Below are 27,065 nucleotides of genomic sequence, written 5' to 3'. Positions count from 1 at the left end.
CATTGAAATTTAGCCTAACACTGAATACTTATTAATACTGTACAGTAATCCCTCCAATATCCGACGTAATAGAGCCATAGGCAGGTCTGGATAGTGGTCCTGTTCGGATATTGGGCCCCAGCTTATGGACTTGTACTTATGGACCCTAACTCAGAAAAACACCTATACTACTCCCTCTGGACATGCATTGCACCTATTTAAGACCTATATCACACCAATAAGGGACATAAAAGACTGAAATAAATGCAAAAGAACCATAAAATGAGGTTATAGAGGTGAGTTTATACAATATTAAACATTCTGGGTACTTACAAGTCCCTTGCTCTTGGACTGGTTTGAACCGCCAGTTTGCAGTCCACAGTTAATCCTCTGCACTCTAAATTCTAATTTCTTAACACTGCACAACACTGTAAATTCCTGTGTGTTCTGGTGGCGAGGTATTACAATTTATTCACTGTTTATTCTCAAAAAACAAGCACCTGTGGCTTGCACTGCTATGAGCATCTGCTCTCGATCGGAGTTAGACTCTGACTGTTGATGTTGGTGGGGTAACAGAGTTGCCAGATCGCAACGGCCACATTACCAATCTCCTAAACTTTCATTACCAAATTTAACTTTTCATTACCAAATTCGTAAAGCTAGCATTTAATCTTCACTAATTATATATACAAGTGGAAATACATGTAATCACTCTCCTTATAATTAACACCATGTTGATTATTTTCACACTATGTAGGGTAGCAGATTAATAAGAGAGAGCAAACAATCGACCATCTCCATCCTGTGTATCCTCATACATGTGAAAAATCCATTTGGTAATGCATTATTCTGATTCATTACCAAACGAATTTTTCATTACCAAATTGGCCCACACTTGGTAATGAAAAATAACAAATGGCAACCCTGACAGGGGAGGGGGGAGAGGGAGGAAGGAAGGGGTGAAGGGACCATGGTGTAACAGCTGTTCGGCGCCAGGCGGGAATTTCAAATTACGGGAGGGAAAAAAAAGTCAAATATTTTTCGAATTTTTTGCAGTTTTTGGCCCATTTTGGGAATATTGGATCCCAGGAGGATTATGTCCGGTTAGTGGGGATGTTCGGATATTGGGCGTTCGGATATTAGAGGGATTACTTTAGAATAAATATCAATCGTTTTGAAACCCTTACAAAGAGTTAATATTTCCTATGCCGAGAAAACTGTGATGTCGATAAAGTAATCACATGTTTACAACTGAGACGGGGCTCTGACAACAATATGAGGAGAGGAAGGTGTGTAATAGCATGCTAGTTTTGTTCCACTTAAATCTTCCTCGGATGTTCCTGATATGATGTACCGTGTGATACCCCCTTTAGCTGTGGACACTAAGAAATCATGGAGACAGCTAAAGAGATCTGGCGGCAATTAAGCCACTCCCAAGCCTCGGAACCCATCAAACCACCCAAGCCTTAATCCTTATAAAAGTTTGATGGCCATTTATGCTGATTATTTATTCATTATACTGTTATCATTAATATAATAATGCTTTATTTCATGTTGGAGGAGAGACTGGCAGGAAATCACAGGCATAAAGTGGTTAAAAGTTAAAAAAAATGGGGCACCGAAAAACCAATTAGAAATTTTCCCAGTTCAGCTATCGCGAATTCAGCTATCACGCGCGTTTGCTGTGACCAATTAGGTGCGATAGCAGGGGACTGAGTGTATATAATATATATATATATATATATATATATATATATATATATATATATATATATACATACATACATACAGTATATATACAGGTAACTCGCACGGAACACGATCTCATGGAACGCGCTCGCAATTATACACGGTAAGGGCTGGGATACATATAAGACAACGTAAGATTAAAAAACCATCCTGAAAACTACAAATTAATGCAGGAGAGGCCTTTGAAAGATCAAATCCTCGAACATCACCGCTCGCAATTATACACGGTAAGGGCTGGGATACATATAAGACAACGTAAGATTAAAAAACCATCATGAAAACTACAAATTAACGCAGGAGAGGCCTTTGAAAGATGAAATCCTCGAACATCACCGCTCGCAATTATACACGGTAAGGGCTGGGATACATATAAGACAACGTAAGATTAAAAAACCATCATGAAAACTACAAATTAACGCAGGAGAGGCCTTTGAAAGATCAAATCCTCGAACGTCACCGCAGCGCGCGGTTTGTTTTGATTACGTGACGATCTAGGCGGAAAATTATTCAGTGAGTGAGACATTCCCAAGTACAGTAGCACAGTATTTGTAAGTTAAATATTTAGAGTACTGTACTGTTCTGGTAAGTTTATGTGCAACTTAAAGTATTATTAAATAACGTTAAAGCAAGAAATAAAGTCTTATAACCAGTTAACCTGACAGGCGTCAGAATATTGCCTTTTTTATTTGTTCGTTTTTTCCACAGTACTGTACAGTATTTGTAAGTTAAATATTTACTGTTCTCATATGTACTGTACTTGTAAGCACTTAAATAAAGTTAAATCATTAAATAAAGCCTTGTAACCAGTTAACCCGAATTATATGATTACCCATGATCGGCGTCGGAATATTGCCTTTTTTGTTTGTTCGTTAAACTCTTACTGTACTGCTTTTCTACAGTACTGTATTTGTAAGTTAAATATTTACTGTTCTGGTATGTACTTGTAAGCAATTAAAGCATTAAATAAAGCCTTGTAACCAGTTAACCTGATTTATATGATTACCCATGATCGGCGTCGGAATATTGCCTTTTTAGTTTGTTCGTTAAAGACTTATAATAAGAGAAAAATACATTTTTGTCTTGGTATCTTTACCTATTTGCTCAGGTTTGCTGTAATGGTTTGGATCATTTGATGCAATGCAAATTGTAGAAAACTGAAAACTTTCGGGAAGTGAACGAAAATCTGGGACATGAGACTGACCTTGACTTCACCCTCTCATGTGTCATCTGTCAGTTCACCACCTGATATCGTGATGAGTGGATGTACGATTTTTTCGCTCGTGGCCATGCCTAACCACACATAGTTACACCCATTATCTCGACCCAGACAGAAAATACAATCTTTTTCCTCCCTTGCAAAACACAAACAACCACCCTGTTTACGAGACAGCAATATATATTGCGAAAATAACAAGGTAAAATGATAGAGAAAGATGAACATGTTATGACGGAAGAAGTACGTTTTCCCCGTCTGTAAACGTATTTATTTCTGCTTTGTATCTGTATTCGTAATAATTAGCCTTACTGTTAGTTCTGAAACTGCATTATGATTCTATTTTTAGCCATACTCGTGGTGTGGGAGCTGGAAGTTGTGACACAACTTCCCTATTGCTAATCGGACTGACCCTCCACTTTATTCTCCCGTGGCAGAGTCTAGCCTTGGAGGACGTGCAGTTTTCTCATTTAGGACTGAAATTCAACTCTTTCGCTCCCTTTTCCAAGCATGGGCACAACGATAACGTAAAAAATAACTCGAAACTACCATAAACATATATCAAAAAGGTGAAAATGTATTCATAACATTTTTTTTTTCCAGCCATTCCTAACAGATTATGTACTGAAGTCATTCGATATCACAGCACTGCATTTCTAAGTTAAATATGTGCTGTTCTGGTATGTGCTTGTAAGTTAAAGCACTGGTACCAGTTAACCTGATTTATATGATTACCTATGATCGGCGTCGGAATGTTTCCTTGTGTTTACGTACAGTATTTGTGTGTTGAAGTTTTGCTGTGGAGTACTGTATTTGTGAGTTATAACATTAAATAAACCTTCTAACCACTTAAAGTGCTTTCTAGTGATTACCAGTGACAGATAACAGCAAAACAACACATTTGGGGGGTCTAGGGAGCAAAATACGGAGTAGTTTAAATATACGCGATTTCGCACCTAACACGGCACGGTAGGAACGAAACCCACGTGTTCCGTGCGAGTTACCTGTACATGTATATACACACATACCTATTATACAGTATTTCCTCATATTTTGACGCATTTTACTTTCAAGCCTTGTTTTTCGCACTAGAAAAAAGTTTCCGAGTTCTTTCACAATTCACTAGTTTCCCCACACTTTGACGCTCCCAGCCGGCAGCCGACACTCAGCAGATGATGCGTACCGATGCTCAGTCTAGGCACTGTCCATTTTTCTATGCAATGGATTTCCATGTTTTTTATACAGCAGCTCCAGCAGGGCTGTAGACATACATGAGTTTGTTATTGTTTATGATTGTAACGTATGATCTTCAGCAGTATTGTGCTACTATTTCAGATGAAGAATCGTTACATGTTTCTCGTAACACTGTTTATTTTTGTTTCGATGGACAAATACATGAAATGGATGTAAAATAAAGCTAATCGATATTTAAGGAAGGAAAGAATAATAACCGTCTCAATACAGAGATGGTAAACTCAGGCCACCAATTTTTTATTCTATCTGACTATATTCCAGCCTCTCTTCCTTGTAGCAAAGAGTAAAATAATGTTATTATAATTTCTCCCTTCCTTTTAGTGACAAAGAGGGCACATAAAATGACCAGGGTTTAGTTGACCAACTCTGATGTCGAAAATTAAATAATCTGGTGAAAAGTGGTAGTTTTTCCTTGGTTAGTGACATCAGGAACTAGCTCATCCACCCTTAACACACCCTCACCTGCCACTCAAGCCAGTCTTCACTTTATTTCTGGTAAGGATTTTTGGTGTTCCAGCTCTTTATAACAGTTTTAATGTCTTTTCAGGTACATGTTTATTGTGTTATGATGTTTTAGCACTAGTAAACACTCTTCATTTGGGTAAGGCCTGTTTGGTGTTATAGTACTGTACTTTCTGATAGGGTAGGTACATGTCCACCAGAACACTCTTCTGTTTTTTTCATTGATACTTAACTTCATACTTTGACATTTCATTGTTTGCGAGGTTTTGGTGGAACATCCAACCCGCGAAAAATGAAGAAATACAGTACTGTATATATATACATATTCTATATATATATATATATATATATATATATATATATATATATATACAGTATATATATATATATATATACACACAGTAGAACCTCGGTCCTCGAACACAATCCGTTCTGGAAGGCTGTTCCAGGACCGAATTGGTCGAGGACCGAACTAATTTTCCCCATAAGAAATAATGTAAATCATTTTAATCCGTTCCAAGACCCCAGATGCTTACCTATTTAAGTTTAAGCACTGGTACCAGTGCTTTCCTTTACGAGATGACTGTTTATTTCTCTTGCCTTTTCACAAATTATATACTCACTAACACTGTCTCCTGCTAACTGTTTCTCACTGATGAAGATAAGCAATAATTTTTCCACTTCTTCAATTATTTTCGGCACTACTTTCCTCTTTTCACTGCCAGTAGCCGTACTGAATGAACTTGCTTTCTTTGGAGCCATTATTAGGGGCTAATACTGCACTGAATCAAGAAAAATGTGAAGCACAGCAGGACGACCACGTTGACAAACAACAAAGGTGGACGCGTGACTGTCAGTCGGCCAGCTTCCCTTCGTTTGGCTACGTTCAGGTTGGTCGAGGTCCGATATTTTGGTCGACCTCTGGAGCAAAAATTTCTTGAATTTTTTGGTCGAGGTCCGATTTGTTCGACATGTGAGACGTTCGAGGACCGAGGTTCCACTGTATACTGTATATATATATACAATAATCCCAGTACTATCCAGACGCCCACTTTACGGACATCTCCACTTACCGGATATTTTGGTACCGGGATCTAATATTTCCGAAATGGGCCAAAAATAACAAAAAATTCGAAAAAAATCTGACTTTTTTCCCCCCGTAATTTAAACTCGGCGCGCGTGGCGTGGACCAGCTGTGTTTTGGTGCGTAGTTCCGCTGCCGTCCACTAGAGCACCCCTGCATCCTCCCCACTTACCACCCGTCTCTTGTTGTGAGTGCACGCTCGTGATCATGGCCGCCCAAGTGCACGCTTTTGTGGTGGTGCCCTACCTGCAGCAGGCTCTGCAGCTGCTCTCCTGCCTCTTGTTAGTGTGTGTGATGATGGCCCCGCCGCCTGAGAAGAGGAAGAGAGTGGTTTTGATTCTGGAGAAGAAGAGGGAGATATTGGACAAGGTGGACGCGGGATGGTCAACTTCACGCATCCTTCGTGAATTCAACCTGGCCCAATCTACTTTGTTTGATATCAGAGATCCCACAACAAACTCATGCAGTACACGGCTGACTTCTCGTCGAAAAGCAAATGCAACGTGGAGAGGAAGATGATGTTTACTCCCCAGTATGCAGAAGTCGACCGCTCCACGTTGATTTGGTATCAACAGCAACGTGCTGTTGGCGTGCTGGTGCGTGGCATGGAGCTGAAGGCTGCTGCTGAGAAGTTCGCAAGGCTTCACAACGCCCCAGACTTCAAGGCATCCGAGGGTTGGCTCTTCACGTTCAAGTTACGACATGGCCTTACCAACTGTAAGGCCCATGGCGAAGCTTTGGATGCCAACGAGGATGGAGTAAAGGAGTTTCGGCACAAGGTGAAGCGCTTGATCGACAGGGAGGGCCTCACTATCAGTCCAGTCCACAACGCTGACGAAACTGGTTTATTCTATCGCTCTTTGCCAACGAACACTCTAGCCTAGAAGACGGAGAAGCGTGTACCTGGCCGCAAGCTCTCCAAGCAATGGATATCTGCTTTGTGTTGTGCCAATGCTAACAGCATGCACTGGCTTAAGCCCGTTATTGTTGGCCATGCAAAGCAGCCTCGATGTCTTCGTGGGGTGATGGATGTCCTTCCTGTTGTTTGGTACCATTCTTTGAAGGCATGGTTCACTGCCCATATCTTCAACGACTGGTTCCACTGCCACTTCGTCAAAGAGGTCATCCATTACCAGACGGAGAAACTGGGAATCCCACACGACAAGGTAAAGGCCCTCCTTCTCCTCGACAATGCACCTGCTCACCTGTGCTACAAGGACTTGGTAGCTGAGAATGGGCGCATTAGATGCATGTTTCTGCCACCTAATACGACTGCTCTCATCCAACCAATGGACCAAGGAGTGATCGTGGCAATGAAAAGGCTGTACTGACGGAAGTTCCTGGACGAGGTGATGGTTGTTCTCGAGGACAAGGATGAGAGCAGGGAGGGACGGGACATGCGAGGCCAGCGGACTTTGAAAAAACTTCGCCGCTACAACATCAAGTCTGCAATCTACAACTGGGCCAATGCATGGAAGGAAGTCCCTGTCAAGACTCTAGAAAATGGTTGGTCTCGTCTGCTTCTCGGAACGGATGTGGAGCACGATTTCCTAGGTTTTGACGTGGATGACTTCCATGCACGTCTACATGCGCATGGCGACGATGTTGATGTGGACGAAGTGCATGAGTGGTTGGATGACGACAAGGGCGATCCTGGGTATCACACCATGTCTGATATCAAGATCGCATCTTCAGTTGCAGGTGTCAGTACCCAGCCTGAAGATTCCAACGAGGACGGCGACGATGATGCAGACTCCTCTGAGCGTGACACACTCCAGCCATCCCCAAGGTAAGCGCGCTCCGGCAACACACAGAGTTCGTTCTCAACTACCTGGAACACCCGGACTGCGACAGGGAGATGGGGCTCTTGGGACTTGTGGAGGAAGTGGGCGCTTTCAGGCAGCGCATCATTAATCGCCAAAATCGTCATTCCTTGCGTCAATCAACCACTGACAGCTTTTTCACACCGTGACCCTCGCTGTGCCCAGCCCTGGCTCCATTCCATTGCCTTCCCAAGACAGGCCCTCATCCTCCGAGCCACAGCCCAGCACATCAGGCACGGTGGAGTCACCACTGGACGTGAGTTTGCACCTGTCTTCAGAGTCATCTGCAGTAGGTAGTCCATCACAACGACCCAGCGATGCACCCCTAGGCCACCTGCATCAGCTACTCTCAGACTCTGACAGTGATTAAACAGCAAGAACTCTCCACTAGACCACACAGGAATTTACAGTGTTGTACAGTGAAGAAAACAGTGCACAGTGTTAAGAAATTAGAATTGTGAGTGCAAAGACTAAAGTGCAGAGTGCAACACTGATTTTATTAAGGTGCAATGGAGCGCAAGTAAGACTAGAGCGTGCAGTGTTAAGAGAATGGAATTCTGAGTGAAAATGACTAAGACTTCATGTACAGTGTACTGCAGGTACTTCAGGTACTCCTTTTTTACTGTCAGAGTCTGAGAGGAGGCGGGTTATTCATCAAGATCGCCAAGGACTTGTTGTAAGTACCCAGAATGTTTCATATTGTACTGTATTTTCCATACTAACCTCAAAAACCTCATTTCACTCTTTTATGTCCCTTATTCGTGTGAATAGGGTTTTAGGTGCTATGCATGTACAGTAGGGAGGTGTTTTTCTGAGTTAGGTTAGGTTAGGGTCCATAAGTACCAGTCCAGGAGCCAGGGACTTGTAAGTACCCAGAATGTTTAATATTGTATAAACTCACCTCTAAAACCTCATTCTCTGGTTCTTTTGCATTTATTTCAGTCTTTTATGTCCTTTATTGGTGTGATTTGGGTCTTAAATAGGTGCTATGCATGTCCAGAGGGAGTTGTATAGGTGTTTTTCTGAGTTAGGGTCCATAAGTACAAGTCCAGGAGGCTGGGGCCCACTATCCGGACGGGACCACTTTCCGGACATGCCTTTGGCTCTATTACATCAGATAGTAGAGGGATTACTGTATATATATATATATATATATATACTGTATATATACACACACACACTCGGACCTGTAATTATGCACAAATATGGCTGACAATGCGCACCGCATTTTTCAAAATGCACGTAATTCAAATACTATAAACAATGCAATAAATAGAATATGGTCGAAATCCTCCCCAGTCAGCACATTTTACTGATCTTTTTATACCCATCCAACAGCAGTCCTTTCTTCCCCTTTCTGTTGATGTGATGAGCTAGGTAGCATTCCATATGAATAAGCACTGTGTTTGTGAAATGACTCTGGAGTTGCTAAAGTACATGAGGTGGTTGCAGAAACTAAGGAAACGGGAGTGGGTACTCCATGGTGGTGTGTTTATAAATGACCATGAGGCGCCAAGGCAGACGACACTGTTAGCTGTTTCAGCTCACAAAACACACGAATGTGACAGGCACTCGACTCTGTTAGCCATTTGACTTCACAAAAGTTGCTTGCACGTTAGCCACTTTTGGTCTAGTGTGATGCCATCTTTAAGTGACCTGAGTCCCACTTTTTTTTAACCCATAGGGTACGCTGTTCTCCAGCCTCGAACACCTCCCCAGGATGCAAAAACAGGCCTATTTTTTGACAATGTCAAAGGTTAAAAGTTTTATGCCCGATTTATAGAGCTTGAATTTACACACCTGAAAATGCAAACCCCACCCTCCTAGACCCAATAGTTACCGAGCCCATCAAAGTTTATAATAGTTACCCATCAAGGCCCTGGCGAGAAAGAAAATACGCCGCTCGCACCTGTTTTCTTTGCAAAAAAAAACGTACAAAAATCACCAAAATCAATTTTTTTTGGGTGCGTACAGATGATATAAACCATTGTAATGTGCTTAGAAAAAAATAAAATGGTGACATGCCCCCCCAATAAATATGTTAAATAGTAAAAATTATCCTCCCCTCCTCTCCTCTCCCCATACCTCCAATCCCCTCCCTCCCCATGCCTAACCTCCCCCCTCCCCTCCCCATTGAGCTGTCAAATCTAGTTAGGGTTTTGGTCATGAACCCCCCCCCCCCAATAAAAATATGACAAATAGTAAAAATTATCCTCGTCTCCACTCCCCTCCCCATACCTCCAGTTTCCTCCCTCCCCTTCCCTTCCCTCCCCTCCTCTCTCCTCCTCTTCCCTCCCCTCCCCCTTTCCCTCCCCTCCGAGCTGTCAAATCTAGCTAGTTTTCGTTTTGTTTTGTTTTGTTTCGTTTTGAGGCTCCAACATGCTTGCATGTGTCGGCATAAAAAAAAATTTCTTTTTCGAGTGGGTTTTGAATAAAGGCAGCTAAAATAATTGTGGTGTGCATATCTGTATGCAAAGACATGAATAAGTTACAGGTACTGTAATTCAAAAACATGCACCATGAAGCGTAAAAAGTACGCAAAATATTCGATACTGGGGAGGTGCTAGGGGGTGGGGGTGGGGGAGGTGGTGGGAGGTGGTAAGGCCAGGAGGGGGTGTATGGGGATGGAGGGATGGGAGGAGACCACCACAAGACACAAAGGAAGGGCCCCAGTCGAGTACAGGGACATGGAGGAGGGTAGGGGGGAAATACCCTCCCCCCAGATGACTGGAGGGGACATAGGAAGGATCCACATGGGAGGGTGGGATGCATGAGGTGGGGGTGGGAGGGGTGGTGGTGGTGGTGGTGGTAAGAATGGTGGGAGGTAGGGCAGTAACAAGGTAGTGGGGCAGAGGGACAAGGTGAGAGGGAGGTAGGGGGTACATCCCCTACTGCCTGGTTATGGGCCTGGGTCCCCCCTCCGGTGTGTCCAACACTTAGTTCTGATTGGTTAGAAGCCATCTACGTCACAGCTGGGGTGGTGCCAGCTGCCGCCAGATTTTTGTGGATATTGCACAATCGGTGTTGCTCATCCTTTTAAGAAATTGCGCAAAAAGCTCGATCGATGAGCTTAGTACTTTAGCCGTTAAGTCTGTCCCGCTTTTTTAATCGTGACTAAAATCTCCCGCTTTTTGTGCATATTATCTTAAATTTCCTGCTCTTAGAAAATGACTGTTACATTAGTTATAACATGACCTTTTATGAAATCATGATGAATCTGTAATATTATGAATAATCAAAACAAAATGAAATACCGAACTGTCTGGTCACCTCATGCATTTCATACGCCTCGTACAGTAGTACGGAATGTAGTTGGAATGGCTTGGTCTTCCCAGACGTGCCCACATAATTCAACTCGTACCATCCCGCCGTCGGCACAGCCGATGGTACTAAACATCTCAATTAATGCCAGCGACGTGATGGTGCCGACAGCTAAATTCGAGCGCTGTTGCACATCTCAGACTGCTTCAATCTAGCTAATTTATTGCTAAGGAGTAGCTTAATGTATTGGCAACACTGTGCCCAAGCATTTTGTAGCAATGAGTTTGGTTCTGCATGAGTAGATAACATCAGTGTGCCACTGTGCGTCATAGCGTTAGAATGCTGTGAAAATCACACCACTTTTCCACCTCACTGGGCTATAGGAGGCTGTTGAAAAGATCATATGGATCCTTCTGTCCCTTCATTTAAAGATTCTTCAGAAGAGGAAGACCTAGATGACTCTTCTGGGGAGGAATATGATCCAGTGGAAGAGGACATTGAGAATGGGGAATCCCCCATTCTCCCCTCCCCCCCATTCTCTCTTATCCCTCCCAGCTGGGTGGGAAAATGTCGCTCGTGGCTTGGGAAACTGGGCTACAAACATGACAGACAGCCATCCTGCTCTTATTTTTCCTATAAGGAGTACTTTTTTTTTTTTTGCTTTTCCTTGATTTATATGTCTTTTTTTATTGTTTTATGCAATAAAAATTTTTTCTGTTTTTGGTCTGGGATTGGGTGGGTATAAAATTGCACAAATGCCTGGGATGGTACGGGATAAAAATACACGCACAACACGAAAATTATTTAATTGTATTTTTTGGGATGGTGCTCACATAATTGGTGAATCACACAATTCAAATGCACATTTTTCAAGGATGTACTGTATATACATAAATATATATACATTATCTATCTATCTATCTATAGCCCGACGCCCTAATCCCGCAAAGGGTGGCTGCAGACAAAACGCCTCCAAGTCACTCTGTCACCCACCATTTGACTACCCTCCCCCCAACTCACCCTCCCTCCCTCATATACCTCTCAACTCCATCCCTCCACCTCATCCTCGGTCTACCCCTCCCTCTCCCTCCCTCCACCTCACCTACATACACTCTCTTAGTCAGTCTTTCATTCTCCATTCTCTCCACATGTCCAAACCACCTCAGTGTATATCTCCTAATCTTCTCAACCACATCCACATCTACCCCACAACGTTCCTTCACTTCTTCATTCGTCAACCTGTCCCTCCACGTCATATATACACAATATTTAATATATATATATATATATATATATATATATATATATATATATACAGTAACCTCTCAAATAATGCGAGGGTTAGGTTCCTGGAGAGGTCGCATTAGTTAAAAATGTGTTTTTTAAACATAAGTTTCCCATAGGAAACAATGATAATACTGGGGGTTACATTCCTGGACTCTGGGAAAGTCTACCCATTTGGCGAGTTATGCTACTCTAAACTTAAAAGCAACAATATTAATTTGAAGGAAAATTCACATAAAAAACAAAAACAGTATATTTGGGGAGAAATAAAGAACATTTTAGCCCTAGTTGGGCCGAAGCATTGTTTACTTCTCCCCAAATACATACTGTATTCATTTTTTACGTGGATTCTTTCAATTCTGCTTCATTCACGGCACTGTGAAAGTTCCTCAACATTATTAATGCATTAGAAAGTCATAAAAACACTACAGTAAAAGCAACATTTTCATTACAGTAAGTAGGTCACAAACAATAACAACACAGCCTCACTTCATCTATGCATCACTCGTCGTCTGCTGCTGTCCCTCCTTACCCCTCTACCCCACCTCTCGCTGCTCCCCACCCTAAATTTGTTGTCCCTCCTCGCTCTGTTGTCCTTCCTCTTCCTCTTCCTCTGACTCCCGTGCTACTGGTGATGAAGATAACAGTTTTCTGTCTTCTTCATAAAGAACTGCCCTATCTTGGTCTGAGTGGTTTTCTTCTTTCTGTTCTGCAGCATCAAGTTGTAACAATTTAGATCTACCATCACTTTCCTGATAAAATTTTGTCCGAAAATGGGCCAAATTGCTCAGAATGGGGCTTAACTTCATTTTCGAATATTATAGTTCGAATAAAATCAGTTTAAGCAACAGGCAAATAAAAAATTGTATTTATACATAAACTGCCACACACAGTCTATCAGCTCGGGACTGTCCAAGGCGCGCGCGGCTAATCTGAAACCATCACGTACGTGTAAAGTCACATTAAATCGAGAAACCCTTGTTAGTTAAACATACCTCCTTAACCCCTTAACCGTGGGGCGTCACTTTCGTGACACTTAGGAGCAAGGGATCATACCGCGTGGCGTCACTTTTGTGATTCTGTGTTATTTTGAATTCGCCTGGGCTTTCAAGTGGTGGCTTGTATCATCTATCAGTACAGGTAACTCGCACGGAACACGAGGGTTTCGTTCCTACCGTGCCGTGTTAGGTGCGAGATCGCGTATATTTAAACTACTCCGTATTTTGCTCCCTAGACCCCCCAAATGTGTTGTTTTGCTGTTATCTGTCACTAGAAAGCACTTTAAGTGGTTAGAAGGTTTATTTAATGTTATAACTCACAAATACAGTACTCCTGAGCAAAACTTCAACACACAAATACTGTACGTAAACACAAGGAAACATTCCGACGCCGATCATAGGTAATAAATTAGGTTAACTGGTACCAGTGCTTTAACTTACAAGTACATACCAGAACAGTACATATTTAACTTAGAAATGCAGTACTGTGATATCGAATGATTTCAGTACATAATCTGTTAGGAATGGCTGGAAAAAAAAAAATGTTATGAATACATTTTCACCTTTTTGATATATGTTTATGGTAGTTTCGAGTTATTTTTTACGTTATCGTTGTGCCCATGCTTGGAAAAGGGAGCGAAAGAGTTGAATTTTCAGTCCTAAATGAGAAAACTGCACGTCCTCCAAGGCTAGACTCTGCCACGGGAGAATAAAGTGGAGGGTCAGTCCGATTAGCAATAAGGAAGTTGTGTCACAACTTCCAGCTCCCACACCACGAGAATGGCTAAAAATAGAATCGTCATGCAGTTTCAGAACTAACAATAAGTCTAATTATTACGAATACAGATACAAAGCAGAAATAAATACGTTTACAGACAGGGAAAACGTATTTCTTCCGTCATAACATGTTCATCTTTCTCAATCATTTTACGTTCATCTTTATCATTTTACCTTGTTATTTTCGCAATATATATTGCTGTCTCGTAAACAGGGTGGTTGTTTGTGTTTTGCAAGGGAGGAAAAAGGTTGTATTTTCTGTCTGGGTCGAGATAATGGGTGTAACTATGTGTGGTTAGGCATGGCCACGAGCGAAAAAATCGTACATCCACTCATCACGATAGCCGGTGGTGAACTGACAGATGATACATGAGACGATGAAGTCAAGGTCATGTCCCAGATTTTCGTTCACTTCCCGAAAGTTTTCACAGTTTTCTACAAGTTGCAAACCATTACAGCAAAACCTGAGCAAATAGGTAAAGATACCAAGACAAAAATGTATTTTTCTCTTATTATAAGTCTTTAACGAACAAACAAAAAAAAGGCAATATTCCGACGCCGATCATGGGTAATCATATAAATCAGGTTAACTGGTTACAAGGCTTTATTTAATGCTTTAATTGCTTACAAATACATACCAGAACAGTAAATATTTAACTTACAAATACAGTACTGTAGAAAAGCAGTACAGTAAGAGTTTAACGAACAAACAAAAAAGGCAATATTCCGACGCCGATCATGGGTAATCATATAATTCGGGTTATCTGGTTACAAGGCTTTATTTAATGCTTTAACTTTATTTAAGTGCTTACAAGTACAGTACATACGAGAACAGTAAATATTTAACTTACAAATACTGAACAGCACTGTGGAAAAAACGAACAAATAAAAAAGGCAATATTCTGACGCCTATCAGGTAAACTGGTTATAAGACTTTATTTCTTGCTTTAACGTTATTTAATAGTACTTTAAGTTGCACATAAACTTACCAGAACAGTACAGTACTCTAAATATTTAACTTACAAATACTGTGCTACTGTACTCGGGAATGTCTCACTCGCTGAATAATTTCCCGCCTAGATCGTCACGTAATCAAAACAAACCGCGCGCTGCGGTGACGTTCGAGGATTTGATCTTTCAAAGGCCTCTCCTGCGTTAATTTGTAGTTTTCATAATGGTTTTTTAATCTTACGTTGTCTTATATGTATCCCAGCCCTTACCGTGTATAATTGCGAGCGCGTTCCGTGAGATCGTGTTCCGTGCGAGTTACCTGTACTGCCAATGTCCAACACTAGTCAGCACTCCTAATCTCATCTGTACTCCCATCCATTGTTGACAATTTAGCCATTTCTCCCCATTCTTGACTCCCCTCCCTACCTCCCCTCCATATCCCTCTCCTCTCACCTGCCCGGCCGTGCTACACTAAGTAAATTTTCCCTGGAATTTTCCACTTATTTCATCCATTGAAATAAGCCCTATGCCCTATTCTTATACCAAATAATATATACAAAAAAGAAATAAGGTAAGTGATAGTGCCATACACCTGGAATTGGCTAATTATCACCTGACAACGCCTCACGTGCAATCGTTCGCTAATTTTCACTGTTTATTTCCCCTTGAAATATGCTGTATAATCTATTCTTGTAATAAAAATATATACAAGGAGGGAAGAGGGAAGCCAAAGTGATATTTACATTCACCTGGAACCACCTAATTTATTATGTATTGTCTAGATTTCCTGCCAATCATTTCATAGCATATATATTAGCAGCTGTCACCAGGCTGAGATTAGCAGCACTGCACTTCCCCCAGGCAGGCCACCACACACTGTATTCAGTTTACTGTCGTCTTTCAAGGTGAAAGCACGTCGGATTCGCTCTTGTCAAATTCCGCCCTGTGACCTCTACCCCCTACTAAACTTCGTGTGGAAAGAGGTAAAGGGATAAGTGAGTGGTGTGGAACGTGAACTGGCTAATTTGTCAATGAAAATGATAAAGAGTGACTACGATCTTTCTGGTGAGTAAAACAGTGCAAGTGGAAATGTAAATAATGTGTAAACAGCAAGTGAAAGCAATGAATGTAAATATAACTGAACAATGGAAAATAGTTTTATAAGTTACTGCAAGCAACAGTGCATAAAAGTGTAAGTAAAACAGAAATGTAAATAATGTAAATAAAATAGAGAATGTGAATAGAAATGTAAATAAGTAGTAATATAAGAATACGAGTATATATACTAGGAGTAATGAAAGTGAAAGTGAAAGTAATGAAAATGAAAGTGACAGCTTCGCTCTCTATGCTAGTATACACGAGAAAGTGAATGCCTGGAGTGAAAATAAACTACTAGTACTGAAAGAAACTTATAGATAAATATTGTAAAGTAGTAATATAAGAATACGAGTATATATACTAGGAGTAATGAAAGTGAAAGTGAAAGTGAAAGTAATGAAAATGAAAGGGACAGCTTCGCTCTCTACGTTAGTATACACGAGAAAGTGAATGCTTGGAGTGAAAATAAACTACTAGTACTGAAAGAAACTTATAGATAAATATTGTATATATAAATAAGTGTAATAAAGTACTAGGAATATGAAGTGTGAGTGTGTTTATAAATAATAAATGATAGCTCCGCCTCAGAATACCATCGGGGAATCAGCACGGGAGGAAAGCTCGTATGCGCTCGTAAATTACGTTGCTTTCACAGTGTTTTTTTTTTTTTTGGAGTATGGATTCTAAACTACTTGAAATTCACAGAATAGTGTTTGTAGTTATAATATCAGGCAGTGGTAACCATATTACGAAGTGCTGGGAAGTGTAAAGTGGAGACTTCGTTACCCAACTTCAGAAGTCTCCACAAGTCCTACGGTAGTCGACGAAGGCTCAACAAACATCCCAGGGGAAAGCTGAAGGTATGTGCCATATGCATATGTAATTATAATATTCTAGGACTAATAACTGATTTTTGGCAAATATTTTTAAAAAGTCAGTCAGAACGTGAATATCCCCACGTGAGGTGCACGGACCGCCTCCGACATGCCCGCGCTTAAGGGGTTAAATATTTGCTCATGTTAAAACGAAAACGCGTTTTTTTAAAACTCGTGTTAGTTGTGAGGTAATTGTATATGTATATGTATATGTATATATATATATATATATATATACAGTATATATATATATATATATATATATATATATATATATATATATATATATATATATACATTATATATATATATATATATATATATATATATATATATATATACATATACACAGTAATTTCTCCACTATCCAATGTAACAGAGCCAAAGGCATGTCCGGAAAGTGGTAACTTGTTATGAGCATCTGTTTTCTTCTGTTTATTTCTTGTCTGTGCCTGTCTGTGTAGAAACAAAAGAGTTTGTCGATACCAACCAGAATTTCCTCCGTTCTTAGGCTGCTCACTTCCTGTTCCTTCACCTCTTCCTTGAGCTTATCCACGGCAGCAAGGACCTTTCTTATTCTTGATATACGCAGCTCTGTATTCTCCTCCATCACACTAGGCTGCTCAACTTGACTCTGCCTGGCGTCGGGCTCTGTGTCAGCCTCGTCTATCCGTTGCAACACTTCCTCGGGAGGCTGTTCCTCATTAGCAGCATGCACTTCTCGTATGTTCGCCAATGTAACGTCCTCGAAACCTGGTACAGCTTGCGCTGCTGCCTCAGCCTCGGCCAGTGGTTGAATGGTTGTCTCCTGGGTTGTGCATAAGTGAGTAACAAACATTCGCCATGCACTGTTCACCACTGCAGGTGTAATCTGGTGCCATGCTTTTTGGAGAAATTCAACTGCGTCCTTCACTGTAAAACGACGCCAAAATGCCTTAACAGTCATGGCACCTGTGGCGGGTAAGGATACAGCTGCTGGTGGGGATGGAATGGAGGCAGGTGCCTCATCGAGGTCTTCATCATGATCTTCTTGTAGGGCATGAAGCTCCTCTTGTGTGTCAGTCTTCCTTCGTAGGTAGTCGTACACTTGCTTACGGCAGAAGTGCTTCCCAGTGGTGATCAGTTCTTGATCCAGTGGCTGCACTAGTGACATCATCCGGGGCAGCAGAAACACAACACGACAATAATTGTGCGGATCTTCTAGGTATGGAGAGTAGCTTGGTGCATTGCCCAGCACAAGGAGCATCTTAAATGGAATGCCCAGTTCCCGACACTTGGCCCTGGCACTGGGGATGCAACACCTTGTTAACCAGTCTGCCATAATGTTCCCAGTCATCCAACCATTTGCAGACTTGTACCAGTACACGCCACTTGCCTCCATGTTTGTGAGGTTTTTGTAGCACCTTGAGTGTGAAGCTGTGTGTACAACAACTGGCCTCATCTTCTGGCTCCCAGACAAGTTTACAGCGAACATTACCGTCATCTTACACCTCTGGAGCTTGCGACCAGGGGCTTGTGTCTGTCTTTTAGCGATGTAAGCTGATTTGGGCATGGCCTTGTAGTATAACGATGTTTTGTCGACGTTGTAGATCTGGTCCTTGGTGTACTGTCCCTCTTCAAGAAGCGCTCCAAATATCGCAGGATAGTCTCTCGTGGCCAGCTCATCGGCAGAGGCATGTTCGCCAGACACCTTGATGTGACGGAGTTCCTTGCGCTTCAGAAAATGGTCCAGCCATCCAACCGATGCCTTGAAAGGTTTGCCAACATTAAACTTGAGATGCTGCCTTGTAAAAGAGCTGGGCTTGGTTCCAAATAGATCTGCCATTCAGTGGAACACCTTCCTCATTATGAAGGTGACAAAATACCGTTCAATTAGTACCATTGCATGATTTCCCACCCTCGAACGGCCCTCTAGGTCAGAGGCACCATACGTCTTCACTACAGCCCTTATGGGATCATGGTTCTTACCACATTGTTGTCACTGTTGATTCAGCCAGTCCCAGGGCTTTCCCGATGGCGGTGTTTCCTTGTCCCTCCTCCTTCATCTTGATAATCTCTAACTTGGTGGCGTGCATCAGAAGTTTCTTAACTCTTGGGGTTGTAGCCATGATGCGGTGAAGTACAGGCCAGGATGAAGCTCCAAAAAAAATGCCACACATTGTACATGACAGGTTAGCTGTAGAGAGTGGATCCGCACTGTGCATGAGCCAGGACTGTTATGGCGCACCTGCCGCCTTGTACCCCAAGCTGCGCAGTAGAATGCCCGGGAATTTCTGCTCATCAACACGACGACACGTGACGCTATGTGTGAGGGGTGGTTGCATACTAATAGAAAATGGCGTTTTTGTGCCATTCCTTGCCTTTACCTCGCACTCTGAGGTAAACTTGTGCATTCAAGGTTTTTGGTTATGATTTTTTCACTCACGCACAATGCGAATCGTGCACTGTGCGAGCCTACTGTGTGCGTATATATATATACGAGTATATATACAGTATATATATATATATATATATATATATATATAAAATGTATATATATATATACAGTAACCTCTCAGGTAACATGAAGGTTAGGTTCCTGGAGAGGTCGCGTTAGTTAAAAACGCATTATTTAAACGTAATTTTCCCATAAGAAACAATGGTAATATTGGGGGTTATGTTCCTGGACTCTGGGAAAGTCTTCCCATTTGGGGAGCTATGCTACTCTAAACTTAAAAGCAACAATATTAATTTGAAAGAAAATCCACGTAAAAAACAAAAACAGTATATTTGGGGAGAAATAAACAACATTTGAGCACTAGTTGGGCCAAAGCGTTGTTTACTTCTCCCCAAATACATATTGTATTCTTTTTTTAACGTGGATTTTCTTTCAATTCTGCTTCACTCATGGCATTTTGAAAGTTCCTCAACATTATTAATGCATTAGTAGGTCATAAAAACACTACAGTAAAAGCAACATTTTCATTACAGTAAGTAGGCCACAAACAATAACAACACACAGCCTCACTTCATCTATGCATCACTCGTCGTCTGCTGCTGTCCCTCCTCTCCCTTCTCCCCCACTTCCCGCCACTCCCCACCCTAAATTTTTTGTCCCTCCTCGCTCTGCTGTCCTTCCTCTTCCTCTTCTTCTGACTCCCGTGCTACTGGTGATGAAGATAACTCCCTTAAGTTTGCTGTCTTCTTCATAAAGAACTGCCCTATCTTGGTTTGAGTGGTTTTCTTCTTTCTGTTCTGCAGCATCAAGTTGTAACAATTTAGATCTGTCATCACTTTCCTGGTCAAATTTTGTCAAAAAACGAGCCAAATTGCTCAGAATGGGGCCAAACATCATTTTCGAATATTATAGTTCGAATAAAACCGGTTTAAGCAACAGGCAAATAAAAAATTGTATTTATGCATAAACTGCCATACACGGTCTATCACCTCAGGACTGTTCAAGGCGCCCATGGCTAATTTGAAACCATCACGTACTGTGCGCATAAAGTCGCGTTAAATCGAGAAACCCTTACTTAAACATATCTCCATAAACATTTGCTCGTGTTAAAACGAAAACGCGTTTTTTAAACTCGTGTTAGTTGTGAGGTAACTGTATATCTATCTATCTATCTATTGCCAGACGCCTCAATCCCGTTTGGGGTGGCCACAAACAAATCGCCTCCAAGTCGCCCTGTCCCCCGCCATTTCACTGCCCTGCTCCCAACTCACACCCCCCTCTCTCATATACCTCTCCACCCCATCCCTCCATCTCATCCTTGGCCTCCCCCTCCCTCTTCCCCCCTCCTCCTCACTCACATACACCCTCTTCGTCAGTCTTTCACCCTCCATCCTCTCCACATGGCCAAACCACCTCAGTGTGTTCCTCATAACGCTTCCTATCACATCCACATCCACACCACAACGCTCCTTTATATCCTGTATATCCTCTATATACTGTATGTATATATATATATTTATACTGTGTATATATATATATATATATATACTGTGTATATATATATATATATATATATATATATATATATATATATATTTATATATATATATATATATATATATATATATATATATATATATATATATATATATATACTGTGTATATATATATATATATATATATATATATATATATATATATATATATATATATATATATATATATATATATATATATATATATATATATATATATGTAAATATATATATATATATATATATATATATATATATATATACATATATGTAAATATATATATATATATATATATATATATATATATATATATATATATATATATATATATACAGTAAAATTCCAATTCTTCGGCATCCAATTCCCCGGCAAATCTGACATTTCGGCAGTTTTGAGAAATAGTCCCATTTACGAAAATCTCTGATCGTTTGGAATTTTCCGATTTTTTTCGTCCCCTCTACTGCTGGGGACTTCTTCCAGCAGTAGCAGACTCCAATCAACCCCTTCTATTGTACATATGTAAATAAGGAACCTAGTATAAGTTTAGGTAGGTGCATGTGAACTTGTAGGCCTACTGTACCATTACATTTATATACAGTATGTTCACTAATTTCTTTATTTTTCATATTCATGTATAGTACTGTATTCATTACAGTATTGTACAGTATCAAACAGTATACAGTACTCTCTCCAAACACATTTGTAATGATATGAGTAGTGATGATAGTGTTCACCGAAACGTATAAGGTACTGAGTGGGTGGGGTTTTTGATAATTCGGCAATTTTGATTTTTCGGCACTTGCCTGGTCCCACAGATGCCGAAAAATCAGACTTCTACTGTATATATATATATATATATATATATATATATATATATATACATTTTCCCCAGCAGGAATATATATATATTTATTTATATATATATATATATATGTATATATATACATTTTCCCCAGCAGGAAGTGTGATGCCTCTAAGTTATTACTATTTCAACTAGGGGTGGATTCTGTAATAAAGCCATATAGTCAGTATATCCTAGGAATGTACCAGATAAGCTATTTGGATGCAATGTCCAGAGGGACAGAGGATAAATTCATTATATGGCATCCACTCAGATAACTGTATAGTCATACCACCCTCAGCCAGATAACAGTTACTGAAAACAGCAATGTACTAAACAACCACATAGTCCATTTGATACCCTCTTAGTATATTCACTATCCACTGTCTGGCTGGACAATAATAATACATAAGCATTATCATAAATATCTCACCTTCCATTATATGTGCCTTCTCCTCATCTGTGGTCCTCTCTTCCGCTAAAATAACTTCTTCTGTAAGTTGAATAATGCTGTTAATAACCAATAATTATTATCACACATGTTGGCAATAAAATGGTCTACAATATCAGACTTTCCCATACTTAGCATATATTACAAAAAGACAAGGTAAAACAATTTAATCTGATTACTTTGCTTTACTAAAATACAAAGACAGCAAAAACTATTATTCAAATCTTCATTATTCTTTTACTTAAAACCTTTCAAATCCCTATTCTCAAAAGAAACTGATGATGTACACTGCACAATAATATAGCTATGAGACTGCATGCTGACTGACAAAATAACACTGTTACAAAGTTACAATAAGACTGTTACTCAGAGAAAAAAAAAATCACATTTACTTAAGCAAGAATGGATGCATTTAGAATAAAGTCCTCAATTTGCTGGTTCAAAGTGTGCTTGGTACCTAAAGTGCCAGGCATCCCATACCATGACTACATTTGGCTCCCTTAATACCGTGCCCGTATGTTCCAGGAAAAAACAAAAATATCAGTTACTAAATGTTCCAGTCGAAATAAAAGCCTACTCACTGTCGAATGTTAGCCTCACAGCCCTTTGGTGACAATCTACACAGCTATAATGTACTGTAGGCATACCCCTTGCAATACAACAGTCTGTTATCCCTTATGTCATTCCTTAAAGCCCAGCTGTTGGAGAGAGAGAGAGAGAGAGAGAGAGAGAGAGAGAGAGAGAGAGAGAGAAATAATAACAATATTAATATTGAGAGAGAGAGAGAGAGAGAGAGAGAGAGAGAGAGAGAGAGAGAGAGAGAGAAATAATAACAATATTAATAATAATAATAAATAAAAAAATAATAAAAATAATAGTTTATTTCCACAAACAGTGGTTATTCATATAACAATAGATTATGTACACAATAACAGTTCAAAGTGTAGAAGTGAACACTATATATCGTAGATATAAGTGTTAGGGAGTATAATACAAACGTATACAACTGTACAATTATCAATAAATTAAATGTCATTACATTTCCTGTTTTAACTGTTGTGTTTGTGAATTATTACATCACATTTTTTTGCATGAGAGAGAGAGAGAGAGAGAGAGAGAGAGAGAGAGAGAGAGAGAGTGTGTGTGTGTGTATTTTACCTATTTACCTATTTGTAGTATACAGGAATTGAGCAATGCTTGTGTTGTCCTGTCTCCATATCCACATTTATCAAGTCTACCTTTACACACATGAATGTTTTTCTCATGCACCACCTCTTTGTCTAAGTCGTTCCAAATATTTAAGTATTTACCTAATATACCTAATTGTGATATACACAGAATATACTATGCTCGTGGGTTTCCGTCGCTGTTTCTCAATAAGTCGAATTTAACTTTAAACTCGTTTAAGTTTTTAGACTGGACGATTTCTTTGTCCAGGCTATTCCATAAGTCTATACTTCTGTAAGGAAAGCTATATTTCTTGATATCCTTCAAGCAGCTTGACTTTTTCAATTTCATTCCATGTCCTCTTGTTGCTCTCTTATCCCATACAAACAGATCTTCTTTGTCAATTTTATCTACTCCCACCATGGTCCTGTGTGTGTGTGTGTGTGTGTGTGTGTGTGTGTGTGTGTGTGTGTGTGTGTGTGTGTATTTACCTATTTGAAGTATACAGGAAATGAGTTAAGCTTGTGTTGTCCTGTCTTCATATCTACACTTATCCAGCCTAGTTTTAAAAACATGAATGTTTTTTGCCTGCACCACCTCTTCATCTGAGTCATTCTAAATACCTATGCTTATGTTTGGGAAACTGAACCTTTTAAGGTTATTATGACGTCTACTTTTCCTCAACTTGAAGTCATGACCTCTTGTTCTTCCATCATCCAACACAAAAAGATCCTCCCTATCCACCCTTTCCAGTTCTCTTACCTTTCTAGAAATTGTGATCAAGACACCTCTTTCCCTTCTCTTGTGCAGTGTTGGTAACTTCAGCTTTTCCTGGTAGGTCAGTTCCCTTAAGCATGGGATCATCCTTGTTGCCATCTGTTGAACCCTCTCCAATTTATCAATATCCTTCTTCAAAAGCGGTGACCATACTACTGTACACGCCCGTACTCTTAGTCTTATCACGGTCACTATCAACTCCCTAAGCATTTCCTCGTCTATATAATTAAAAGCCACTCTCATGTTGGTCAGTAATCCATAAGTGCCTCCAATGACTCTGTTTATATGACTTTCTGATGGCAAGTCATCCTGAATAATTACTCTGAAGTCCTTCTCATCTCTTCTTTTTCTAGTTATCTCATTGCCCATTTTATATGTCCGATGTAGTCTTTTTTCACTCATTCCCATTTCTAATACATGACACTTCTTGCACTGAAATCCATTTTCCAAGTCTGATTCCAGCTGTGGAGTTTGTCCAAGTCCTCTTGCAGTTTTTTACAGCTATCAATACATTTAATATCTTTCATGATTTCATCATCATCCACAAACATACTCAAGTAACTATTCAAACCTTCTGGAAACTCATTTATATAAATTTATCTATCTATCTATTGCCAGACGCCTCAATCCTGTTCGGGGTGGCCACAAACAAATCGCCTCCACGTCGCTCTGTCCCCCGCCATTTCACTACCCTGCTCCCAACTCACACCCCCCTCTCTCATATACCTCTCCACCCATCCCTCCATCTCATCCTCGGCCTCCCCCTCCCTCTTCCCCACTCCACCTCACTCACATACACTCTCTTCATCAGTCTTTCACCCTCCATCCTCTCCACATGGCCAAACCACCTCTGTGTATTCCTCCTAACGCTTCCTAACACATCCACATCCACATCGCAACGCTCCTTTATATCCTCATTTGTCAACCTGTCTCTCCATGTGACTCTACAGGCTCCTCTTGAATAACTCATTTCCACTGCTGTCTTGACTTGTGTCCTTCCAGCAACGTCCAAGATTCACTACCATACGTTAGAGTTGGTATCACAATACTGTCATGTAGTAACTTTTTCACTTCCATGCTCACTTCCCTGCTTCTTATCACTGCTTTCAAGGAACCAGCAACCTTTCTTCCCTGCTGTACCCTTTCAAGCACTTCACCCTCCAAATCTCCACCCTTACTCATCACACTACCCAAGTACTGAAACGTACTCACATTTTCCAATTCCTCACCATCAAATCTCGCTGTACATTCACTGACTTCACCTCTCTCAAAGACCATCACTTTACTCTTCCCTACATTCACCTTTAGATTCCGTTTCTTACACACTCTCCCAAACTCATCCACTAAGCCTTGCAGCTCTCCTTCATCTTCACTCAACAACACAGCATCATCTGCAAACAACAGTACAGGGAGTTTCTAAACACTAACCTCTCTCACCAGGGCCACTCCAACATCCACTACCCTACCTTGAACCTCTTTTATTACCCCATCCATGTACAGATTGAACAACCATGGAGACATGACACATCCCTGTTTCAACCCAACCTTCTAAGAGAAAAATTCACTCAGTTCACCATCCACACGCACTGCAGCCTTAGCACCATCATACATACTCTTCACAGCATTCAACAACTTCCCATCTACTCCATATATTAATTAATACTTTCCACAATCCTTGTCTATCCACCCTGTCATATGCTTTCTCCAAAACCAAGAAAGCCGCATACAACTTCTTTCCCTTCTCTAGAAACTTTTCCACTACAGATCTAAGAATGAATATCTGATCTACACAACCTCTTCCCTTCCTAAGGCCTCCCTGTTCTTCTCCAACTAATTCCTCTGTTCTTTCTCTAGCTCTGTCAATAAGTATCCTACCATACACCTTTCCTATTATACTAAGAAGACAGATGCCCCTATGATTACCACACACTTCTTTTTCCCCTTTTCCTTTGTACAAGGGAATAATTATACCTGACTTCCAATCCTCCGGGACTCTACTTTCCTCCCAGGCCAACCTGCACATTTTCCACATCCATTCTACTACTATCTCTCCCCGATACTTCAGCATTTCACCACACACACCATCAATTCCTGGGGCTTTCCCCAGTTTAACTTTCTTCATTGCTTCCACAACTTCTATCCTACTGATTCCTTCCTGTCTTCTCACCTCCCTTCTTCTCCCAGCCATTCCCCAGCCACTTATACTTGCATTACTTCCATCCTCTATGTTCAACAATTCCTTAAATTTATATAAATCAGAAACATTATTGGGGCTAAGACAGAGCCCTGGGGAGCTCCACTAGTTACATTTTTCCATTGTGAAACCTTACCTCTTATAACCGTTCTCATCTGTCTCCCTATCAGATGATCTTCCATCCACCTTAATAGTTTCCCATACACCCCTCAGGAGGTCTTCAACTTCCACAGCAGTCTCTTATAGGGCTGCTTTCTTGAGATAAAGACAGACACAATCTGACCATCCCACTCTCTCTCTTATATGACATCTATTACCCTACTATAGAAACTTAACAGGTTAGTAACACAAGATCTTCCTTCCCTAAAACCAAATTGTCTTGGTGTTATCACTTCATTTTCTTCTAAATACTTTATCCATCTTTTTCTGATAATATTCTCACAGATTTTACAGACAACACTAGTAAGCAGTACAAATTTATAATTGAGTGGATCTTCCCTATCTCCTCCCTTGAAATTTGGCATAATATTTGCTCTATTCCAGTCTTTAAGTAACTGTCCACTTTCCAGAGAGCTCTTAATGATGACATAAACAGACCACACTAATTGGTCAGTGTATTCCTTCAGGATCCATCCAGCCATATCATCTGGTCCCACTGCTTTCATCACATCCAAGTCCCCCCTCTGTTGTAGCACCTCGTTCATCTCAAGTGCAATTTCTGCCATTCTCATCATCCTGGGTTACATTGCAGTTTCCCTAAACTCCTCTTCCAACACAATGACTGACTGCAGTTTGTTGTTCATTATTTCATACAATTCTTCTTCTCTTTCGTAAGTTTCATCGCCACCCCTCAG

General features: G+C 40.6%; 1 protein-coding gene across 1 annotated transcript in view; it reads right to left on the bottom strand.

Moving 5' to 3' along the window:
- Window positions 1-27,065, bottom strand: part of cac (calcium voltage-gated channel subunit cacophony) — a 2,326,612-nt gene that overhangs the window by 1,824,523 nt on the left and 475,024 nt on the right. Inside the window, exon 14 of the mRNA XM_080268748.1 lies at window positions 22,056-22,115. Coding sequence (XP_080124874.1) covers window positions 22,056-22,115 — 60 coding nt within the window. The remainder of the gene's footprint in view (window positions 1-22,055; window positions 22,116-27,065) is intronic.

The sequence above is a fragment of the Coenobita brevimanus genome, chromosome 29, assembly GCF_032717465.1.
Source record: "Coenobita brevimanus isolate Jiangsu-jjx chromosome 29, ASM3271746v2, whole genome shotgun sequence".
NCBI classification, from domain to species: domain Eukaryota; kingdom Metazoa; phylum Arthropoda; class Malacostraca; order Decapoda; family Coenobitidae; genus Coenobita; species Coenobita brevimanus.
This window is presented reverse-complemented; position numbering and strand designations above follow the sequence as displayed.